A 9,826-nucleotide genomic window follows, 5' to 3' on the forward strand; every position below is an offset into this window, starting at 1 on the left:
AAGATGGCTTGTTCGGCAGTGTGGTCCCCATTCACCGGATTAGGCTACTGTTAGGTGGTGAGGAGATGAAAGAGGGAGACTCAGTGAGAAGTCACAACCCTTGTTAAGGCAGAAGCTCTGGCTGTGGATTGGGCAAGATTATGACAAGCAAAGAGGAGGGGGTGTTAAAGGTTCCTGAGGAGATGTTCAAAGATGCCAAGTTCTGTGCAGTAAGAGACAAAGACTCCCAGGTAACCTCCCTTGGCCTTACTAATCTTCCTCCTTCCCCTGGCCAAGTCACCCTCCGTTCTTCTACCTGCAGGACCTTCCAATTCCTTGTCATCACCTTCTTACTTCAATAATTGCCTATTGATAGTGGTGGCCACGATAGGCTTTGGGCACACAAGACCTTGATGGGACTTAGGACGCATGCTAAATATAGGAGGAGAAGAGTTTTGGAGTTGGTGACTATTAATGGTTTAGAATGCCTGATATGCCCCTCTTTCCCATCTCCCGGTCTTGTGCTCTGTTGAGGTGTTGCAAGCCCTGGAGCAGCCTGGAGTGGAATGGAGAGGAATAGGATAGAGCCCCACCACTTTGAAACTGGGGGACATGTTATGCTCAGCCACGAGTACACCTGCCCCCCCTCCTTGATAGGTTTGGTCTTTCCCAAAGAGCCTGATTTGATTTCACACATTTGGAAAGGGAGATACAAATAATCAGGTAATGCAAATGTCTCCTATCTTCCAAGTAACTGTTTGAGCCAGCCGTGGTGGCGAACCTTTGGCACTCCAGATGTTATGGACTATAATTCCCATCAGCCCCTGCCAGAATGGCCAATTGGCCATGCTGTCAGGGGCTGATGGGAATTGTAGTCCATAACATCTGGAGTGCCAAAGGTTCGCCACCACTGGCCTAGAGGTTCTGCAGGACTAAATAAACCTTATGAATTCTCCAATTCTTAGCATTTTCTAGTCTCTTCCATTTCCTGACCCATCTGTAGCTTCATCATGTGACTCTAGAAGACTCTGATTAGCAGACTGAACAAACATGATCATCTTCCTATCTCTTCCTCTCGAGGATATGTTTATGAGAAATAATGCTTTCTCACTGTACATCTGAGTGAGTCAATAATTCTTTCCTTTTATCACTAGTTCTCTGTGGTTTGAAATGATCTTCTAATGCCATAAAAGAACAAAATGGGCCTCATCGTGTTTCCTCCCCAACTAGATCGTGATCTTTGATCTAGGTAGGGAACCTGCGGCTCGAGAGCCGCATGCGGCTCTTCTGCTCTTGCACTGTGGCTCCTCGAGCCGAGCCGCCAGCTCCATCCTTGCCTGGCCTGCAGGCAGCAGGGTGGGCGCACCAAATGCCCATGGTCAGCTGGGCCGCACCGCGGGCTTCCCCTCTCGCCCGCCTCGTTGGAGCGGGGCGGGTGCTTTCCCGGCGGCCGGTGAGGCCAAGCTGCCGGCTTCATCCTTGCCCGCCCTGCAGACAGCAGGGCGGGCGCATCCATGTGCTTCTCAGAATGAGCGGAGTAAAAGGTAAAAAAAACCCTATATATATATAGTGTTATCTTTATTTTAAATGTCAAAAATTATTTGCAGCTCCAAGTGTTTTCTTTTCCCATGGAAAATGGGTCCAAATGGCTCTTTGACCATTAAAGGTTCCCTACCCCTGGCTTAGATAGAGGTTGAGTACTGTTCTGATTCATGCATGAAATAAAATTGTAGATATTGGGGTCTTCATAGTCAGCATTTTGGAATATATATATATATATATATATATGGTATATGATTTTTTTTAATGGCAATCTCTCCTGGAGCTGTTTCTCCTCAGCAACATTACACATCTATTTATGTGTACTCATTGCTGTATAGCGCTGATCAGCTTCTCTTGACAGCCATCAGTGTGGACAGGTGCATGGCGGTCCTCTTCCCAGTTTGACATCGATTTCACCAGCAACCACACTTGTCCAGAACTGCATGTATCTTCACATGGGTTCTCTCCTTCCTGCCAGGGACGTATCTGCAATGGGAACATGGGGAGTCCAATATCCCCGGGCGCTCCCTTGCACAGTGGACTACATTTATCACGTTTTACCTTTAAGGGATGTATATCTGCATGCGGTGGTTGTGTCCTGTAGGGTCACAGTTTGTGGGAACTATTTATTTTATTTTTTTTATTTTATTAAACTTATAGGCCGCCTATCCCCGAAGGGCTCAAGGCGGCTTCCAACATGGCTGTTACATAGACAGCAATCAACAACATAAAATACTAAAATCATTAAAACCTAAGAACTAAGCAGCAGTTTACTACAGAACTATAGGTTAAGCAACCCAGTTCATAAATTAATTAAGACAGGCGCCCCGCCGAAGGCCATTAAAAGAAGAAAAAGGGGAGGGAGTAAGTAGGGCCTGGGATGGAATTTATAAGTAAGACAGGCCCAGCTTTAATAGAATGGAACGGCAGTCTCAGTTTTGATTTCAATTCCAGTGTCGATAGGGGGCAGTAGATCCACGGCCGGCCTCCCTGAAAGCCCGGTGGAAAAGCTCCGTCTTGCAGGCCCTGCGGAACTTATTAAGGTCCCGCAGGGCCCGCACAGCCGGAGGTAAGGCATTCCACCAGGCAGGGGCCAGAGCCGTAAAGGCTCTGGCCCGGCTGGGAGGGCCAGCCGCAGACATTGCAGGACCAGGGGGTCACCAGTAGATCTGCCGTTGCCGAGCGCAGCGACCTATGTGGGACATAAGGGGGCCTATGTGGGACATATTTATAAAAACAGCAAATATTACGCCTTGGCTCAGTTAACAATATGGGGAGAACAAAACAGAAAAACGGCATCCAAGGGATTAATTGTGATTGCGTTGATTGCAGCCCACAGAGAACAGTAAAATGTTAGAAAACCACAAAACATTACATTCTTGGTATTCACTGTGGCTAATAGCCTTGGCAAAAAAAAAAAAGGCACATCAACATAGACTAGTCAAAGGTAATACTGATTTGAAACTGGTAATAGGTTAAGGGCCATGTTATATGATTGCTGTCTGAATAACAGCCATGTTGTGAGCCGCCTCGAGCCCTTCGGGGGGTGAGGCGGCCTAGAAGTCAAATAATAAATCAATAAATAATAAAGTATGAGATTTCTGTGATACGCAGCATGATTTTATTTCATGCTTGAATCACAACAACATTCAACCTCTCTCTAAGCTCTTTCCCAGATTAGGAAAAGGAATTAGGTTCAAAATATATAAAGAATTATGTTTTTTTTAAAAAAGCAACACCAGACTGAAACCTTTAGCCATGCATTTGAAAAACAAGAATTTAATCATGCAGTGTTCTTTCTCCTAACAGAGCTGTAAAGGCGAGGAGTCAAGACGAAAATCCCGAAAACGGAAACTGAGCATCATAACGGATATTGGCCTGACGATCCTTTCCATTATGGATACTGCCCTGGAATATAATAACTACCTTGATAACACTTCTTTCCCAAATGACAGCACTGAATATAATAATATCTTTGATGATGAAAGCGCGAATAATATAGAAGTTTTTAGTATCTTGCTGTTGGTCATCTGCTTTTTGGGAGCCATGGGGAATGGAACTGTCATCTGGCTTCTTGGCTTCTGCATTAAGAGGAATCCTTTTATCATCTACATCTTGAACTTGGCTGTTGCTGATCTTGGGTTCCTTTTATCAACGACATTTCGCATTGTTACTTTCCAGTTTCATGATGGTTTTTACTTTACTTACGAGTTCCTGTTCACATCAATGTACAGTGCGAGTCAATTTCTACTCACTGCAATCAGCATTGACAGGTGTGTGGCCGTCTTCTTCCCACTTTGGTATAAAGGCCACCAGCCAAAATGGTTGTCCCGTTTTGTTTGTGCACTCCTATGGGTCCTCTCCTTCCTGCTAACTGCAGTTACCTGCACTCTCTTAATAGCTGGATATTTCGGGATTGAACTATATTTCCAATGTATTGTGAACGGGCTGCTTTGCCTTCCAATCATGACTGTTACCTCTGTGGCCCTGTTCATTAAACTCCGTTTTAAAGCACGGCAGCATCAGAGGAGGAAGCTTTTGACCGTGGTCTTGCTCACCCTGGTCTTCTTCCTTCTCTTTGCTTTTCCATTAAATACCATTTTCATCCTCAGCCATTTCATTTTCCATGAAGACAACTTGTTAAACAGTGCCGTGGTATTAGCCTGTCTAAATAGCAGTGTAAACCCAGCTATTTATACCCTGGTTGGGAGACAAAGGAAGTCTAGACATAAGGAGAGCATGAAGATGATCCTCCAGAAAGTTTTCAAGGAAGAAGAAGGCTGTACTGAAAGGAACCCCAGTTGAGACCCAAATATGATGCCTTTACAAGAGCCAAAAGCTTCATCCTTTGTCACAGGAAGATTTGATTGTGTTTCTAGACCACATGAGGAAAAGCTGTAGGGGAATGACATATTCTGTACCAAAGTTCTTAAATGAGCTCTCTGTCTCTAGATAGTTCCTGATGTCATTGGGAATGCATAGCATCTGCAACTGGGAAGAAAGTCTTAGAACAACATTATGCTCTTTCACTGGGGCCCTACTGTTCTCTCTTAGGGGCTTTCCGCACTGATAGAGTTGTACTGGTTTCTATCTAAGTTCACCTCAGTGTATCCGCACTGCAACTGAGCTCAACGTTGTTTTGTCTCAGTTCCCCCGCCCCCTCGGAACTGTGACATCCCTGTCGCAGTTATGAACTGCACCTTTCTGCTGGAACAAGGTCGATACCGCGTCAAAGCTTCGAAGTGCAGACGCATCGAAACGACACCTCATCCGTTCAACCAATCAGGAGCCGCTTTTGTGGCATGCGCAGAACGGGAGAATCATGGCGGGCATGTAACTGTAAACTGTAAACTGTAAAAACTGTAAAAACAAAAAGAACGCTCCCTTTCCCCGTGGTAGCACAAGCTCCAATCACGATCGAGGAGCGAAACAGGCACCAAGATGATCCCGCCCACTTAGCTCGGTTCCAGGGGGCCAAGTAAGTTGCTGTGCGGACAGCCTGGAATCGCCGCCCACTGAAGGGAACCGAGTCGACCTTAGCTCCCTTCTTTAATGCGGAAAGCCCCTTTTTTAGTTGTTGGGCACTATCCTCTGTTTGAAATGCTTTATTAGGATGGTACGCTGTTTAATGTACCCTAGGATGGACCGCTGTTTTAATGTACACCAGTACTGAAGGTACAGTGTTTGTTTATTTTTATTATCTGATGTTGTTTGTTTTTCTGTTGTGAACCGCCCTGAGCCCTCTGGGGGAGGGCGGAATAAAAGTTGAATAATAAATAAATAAATAAATATAATCATAGAAACCTAGGATGTACTTCAATCCTTACCATAAACATTTAGAATCCAGATTTGTTCCTCTCACCAAGGCAAAACAAGAGAAACAAGAAGGAATTCTTATAGCATTTCCATATTTGGCAGTTGTTCTCTGCACCAGCCGAACCAAAGTTCTGCACATGCAGAATAATGCACTTTCAATCCACTTTGCTCCGGCAAACGGGGAGCTGGTAGGCCAGGCCCAGCCATATATAAACTGCCTAGGCCCACCTCCCCAGTGGCGTCGGGGCGCCCAGTGTCACTGCTCAGCGCCCTTGAGACTTGCCGTGCATAAATGGCCCGGCGAGCCTGAAAACCTCGCAAGCAATGGAAAGCTCGCAAGGCCATGGGGTACCACTGTGGCCCTGTTCATTAAAACTCCATTTAAAAGCACGGCAGCATCAGGGGAGGAAGCTTTTGATGGCTGTCTCACTCACCCTTCTTTTCATTGCTTTTCCATTAAATGCCATTTTCCTCCTCAGCATGGCCGCTTCCACACGGTGGCAGAAGTGCTTGGGTCGGCGTACTCCACGCCGACCCGACGCCGCTGGGACCGTTCGCACGAATGGTCCCAGAAAGAGCCAGGAAGACGGCGCCGCAGAGCGCCGTTGCCCGGCCGACCCGGCATGTTGCTGGCCATCCGGCCTGGCGCGGAGGCCTGGAGACACGCCCCCTGTCCCTGTGCGACTGCTCCAGCCTCGGTGACGCGCCGGACGGCCGGAGTCAAGGTAAGTGAAGGGGGAGGGGGGAAGGCACCTTGGAGCTGCTGCCGTGTGAACAGCAGTGGCTCCAAGCCGGCGTTTCCCAAAAACCTCGCTGGGGAAGTGACGTTGGGAAACGCCTGCTTCACGCCGGTCGGGCGGCTCGAGGGTGGCACGGCTGCGCAGCAGCTGCGCCCCCTGTGCGAATGGCACACTGGGGATGGCATTTTTGCCGTCCCCAGGCCACCATATTCCTCCCGTGCGGAAGGGGCCCATGTTATTTTCAGGTTATATATCAATACACCTAACATACACTGCAATTCGATTCGCCTGTCTAAATAGCAGTGTAAACCCAGCTATTTATATCCTGTTTGGGAGACAAAGGAAGTCTAGACGTAAGGAGATCATGAAGATGATCCTCCAGAATGTTTTCAAGGAAGAAGAAGGCAGCACTGAGAGGAACCCAGGTTGAAACCCAGATAGGATGCCATTCCAAGAGCCAAAAGCTTCATTCTTTGTCACAGGAAGATTCCATTGTATTTCGACATCGCATGAGGAAAAGCTGCAAAAATCCTGTGTGTTTGCTTGTCAAGTTTAGGGGACTTTCTTCCCAAGATAGCAAGTCTAGAATTGCACACTTAATCTTTTTCTGAAAGGTTTATATATAAGGTTTATATACTACACACTTCTTGCTCCTATTGTAAAATATAGACCAAGTAACCAGATAATATTAATAAAATGCTAGACTGCATATTCCTTGAACATTTGCTTAACGGCAAGAATTTCCTGTCTAATAGCTTGTTGATGGCATTTTCACAAATGCAAATAAACTGTTGTATAAGACACCTGGCTATCTATTCTCTTGTCATGTAGTTTCACAGAGAAATAGGGGGAAAAAAACTGTTGGTTCTCAAGTTAATCATTTGCAGACCCAAATTAAATTCTATGGGGGTAACCAATGTTTGTTCACAGTAGTAGAACTATTGCGTGCAGATGGTGAGACCCTTCTCCGGCAAATGAAAACACTACAATGACAGGCTTGGAAAATGGATTGGGCCGCAGCCCAATTTATTAATATATAACAACATAACTATTTACAGAGAAGCTGGGCAGCAAACGGGTCACAACATCAAATGATCCCCAATCTCCATTGGGGCCACCTGCAGGAAGCGGGAGCCCCAGGGGCAAACCCCTGGCTTCAACCCTTCCTGCTGCTGCTGAGGAGGCGGGCACCAGCTAAGCCTACCGGCCGCCTACCAGCCCGCCATCCTCCCCAAGCTTGCTGGGGTGTCGGGCACCAGTTAAACCTACCGGCTGCCTACCGTCCCGACCCAACCCCACTCCATGGGGTGTCGGGCACCGGCTAAGCCTACCGGCTTGCCTACCAGCCCGCCACACCCCCCGGCCCTTCCACAGGGCACAAGCATGGAAGAACCGGCCGGGTGGCTCGGTTTCTCCCCAGATGTTGCGACTCCTGTTGCCAACCCGCCACGAGCTGCCCCCTGCAGCTCCCGCCCAAGCCTGAGTTAACTGGAGAAGGGTGTGCCAGATGGACTGCAGCCACAGGTCCATCCCCCACTCAGACAGATGCACTCCGTCTGACCTGTAAAGCCCATGGTTCTCATAAGAGATGTCAGGGTGATAAGCCACCGCACCCCCAAAGGACCCAAATTAAATTCCATGGTGGTAACCAATGTTTGTTCACAGTAGTAGAACTATTTATTATTTATTTTATTCCTTTACTCATTTGATTTATGAGATGCCGCTCAATAACTCCTTCTGTTGCACAGTGTGGAATAATTTTGACTTTCCCCTTCAAGCACCTGCTGAAACTTGGATTGTGGAGATCGCAAGAAAGAGGAAAGAATCAAAGCGCAGCAACAAGGCCTTTAAAAGTGGGAAGAGGTAAGCGAGTTAAACAATTATGTTCATGATGGAGGGCAGCCCATCGATGGCCCCTGGAACTCACTGTACACTGACCTACCTTTGACTGTGATCTGGAAGCTTAAACTCGTTCAACATACGGCCGTCAGACTCCTTTCAGGGACGCCCAGTTGGGACTGGATTACTCCAGTCCTGTACCATCTTCATTATTATTATTATTATTATTATTATTATTATTATTATTATTATTATTATTATTATTATTATTATTACTATTACTATTACTATTACTATTACTATTACTATTACTATTACTATTACTATTATTACTATTATTACTATTATTACTATTATTACTATTATTACTACTATTATTACTACTATTATTATTAATTTAACTTAACATACCGCCCCATCCCCAAAGGGCTCTGGGCGGTGTACAACATAAAACCATACATAAAATCATCATACAGAGCTTCCATAAATACAATAAAAACAGCAGTTATCCTAAGATGGCATCCCACCTAAACTGAATCCTCCTGAAAAGCGGAGAGAGAGGCAGTGGGTCCAGATGGTATCAGGACCTATGGATCTCAATAATGGGTCCTGATAATATTAGGGACCCATGAACTGGGGGGGCACAATTCAGCGGCTGGTATCTCCAAAGGTCCAGTGGAACAACTTAGTCTTACAGGCCCTGCGGAAATCACCAAGGTCCCTCAGGGCCCGGACAGCTGGAGGGAGAGTGTTCCACCAGGCGGGGTCCAGAGCCGTAAAGGCCCTGGTCTGGGTGGAGGCCAGCCGCATCATTGAGGGGGCAGGGATCTCCAGTAAGTTGGCCTCTGCCGAACGCAGAGGTCGAGATGGGACAAATGGGGTAATGCGGTCCCGAAGGTTCATTGGCTGCCCATAGAGTTCCGGGTCATGTTCAAAGTATTGGTTCTGACCTTTAAGGCTATTAGCAGCCTTAGACCTTCATACTTGAGGGACCACATCTCCCCATATTGCTTTGCTAGGTCTCTGCGGTCTTCGGAGGAGAACCAATTGGAGTGCCCTGGCCCAAAATGCATCCGGTTGGCCTCTACTAGGGCCAGGGCCTTTACAGCCTTGGCCTCCCTCTGGTGGAACAGGCTCCCTAGAGAGACCAGGGCCCTGCAGGACTAACAGAGTTTCCACAAGGCCTGTAAAATGGACCTGTTCTGCCAGGTTTTTGACCAGCCACTCCAACTACATCTGGACTCCGGTGGGCTCAGTTGGGGGGGCAGGATTTGATTTTTATCACCATCTGTGTATGCGTTAAACAGCTATTGCTAATTTTATTAGGAGTTTTGGGGGGATTTTAACTGGTTAAATTACTCTGTTATGTTATTTTATTCTGTTGTTCGCCTCCCTAAGCCCTTTGAGGGAAGGCAGCCTATAAATTAAATAAACATATAAATAAACAGGCATGATCAATCTAATATTTTTAAAACCATTTTTAAAAAAAAAAAAAATCCCTAAAATAAACAGAAAATAAAATTAAGCCAATGGTGTCTCTAAAGAAGGGCGTCAGAAATCCAGAAATTCGAATGTAGAAAATAAGAACAACGCAGTCAAACATTGCAATAGAGATTTTCACACAGAAGAAGTTGGGATTTCTTGAAGGCGGCATGATAATGTATTTGCATTATTTATAGTTCACCTTTCTCACTGTGACTCAAGGCAATTTACACACTGATCGTTTCTGCACAGTCCAAATATCCTGGGTTGAGCAAGAGAAATACCCGGTTCCATGCACAGTTCCCAGATACGCTTGCGATGCAAATACAAAAGTCCCGGGCTCATGCAAAAGAAATTGGAGTATTTTCTTCATTGGATTCCTTCACAAAACAGGCAGCCGTACAAAGGGATAAACCAGGGTAAAACAG

The 9,826-nt window shown here is 46.3% G+C and overlaps 1 protein-coding gene across 1 annotated transcript; it reads left to right on the top strand.

Annotated features, from left to right (window-relative positions):
- Positions 1-140: 140 nt before the first annotated feature.
- On the top strand, positions 141-4,326 carry LOC125439464 (mas-related G-protein coupled receptor member H-like). Its single transcript, XM_048508566.1, has 2 exons — positions 141-230; positions 3,331-4,326. Exons 1-2 carry the CDS (start codon positions 141-143, stop codon positions 4,324-4,326), a joined length of 1,086 nt encoding a protein of 361 aa, XP_048364523.1.
- Positions 4,327-9,826: the final 5,500 nt, after the last annotated feature.

This window comes from Sphaerodactylus townsendi, linkage group LG09 (assembly GCF_021028975.2).
Source record: "Sphaerodactylus townsendi isolate TG3544 linkage group LG09, MPM_Stown_v2.3, whole genome shotgun sequence".
Lineage (NCBI taxonomy): Eukaryota > Metazoa > Chordata > Lepidosauria > Squamata > Sphaerodactylidae > Sphaerodactylus > Sphaerodactylus townsendi.

Excerpts from the sequence above, each read along its gene's own strand:
- LOC125439464 (XM_048508566.1), top strand. The coding sequence starts at position 141 with ATGACAAGCAAAGAGGAGGGGGTGTTAAAGGTTCCTGAGGAGATGTTC. Across the intron at positions 231-3,330 it reads TAAGAGACAAAGACTCCCAG|AGCTGTAAAGGCGAGGAGTC; the intron begins GTAACCTCCCTT and ends TTCTCCTAACAG.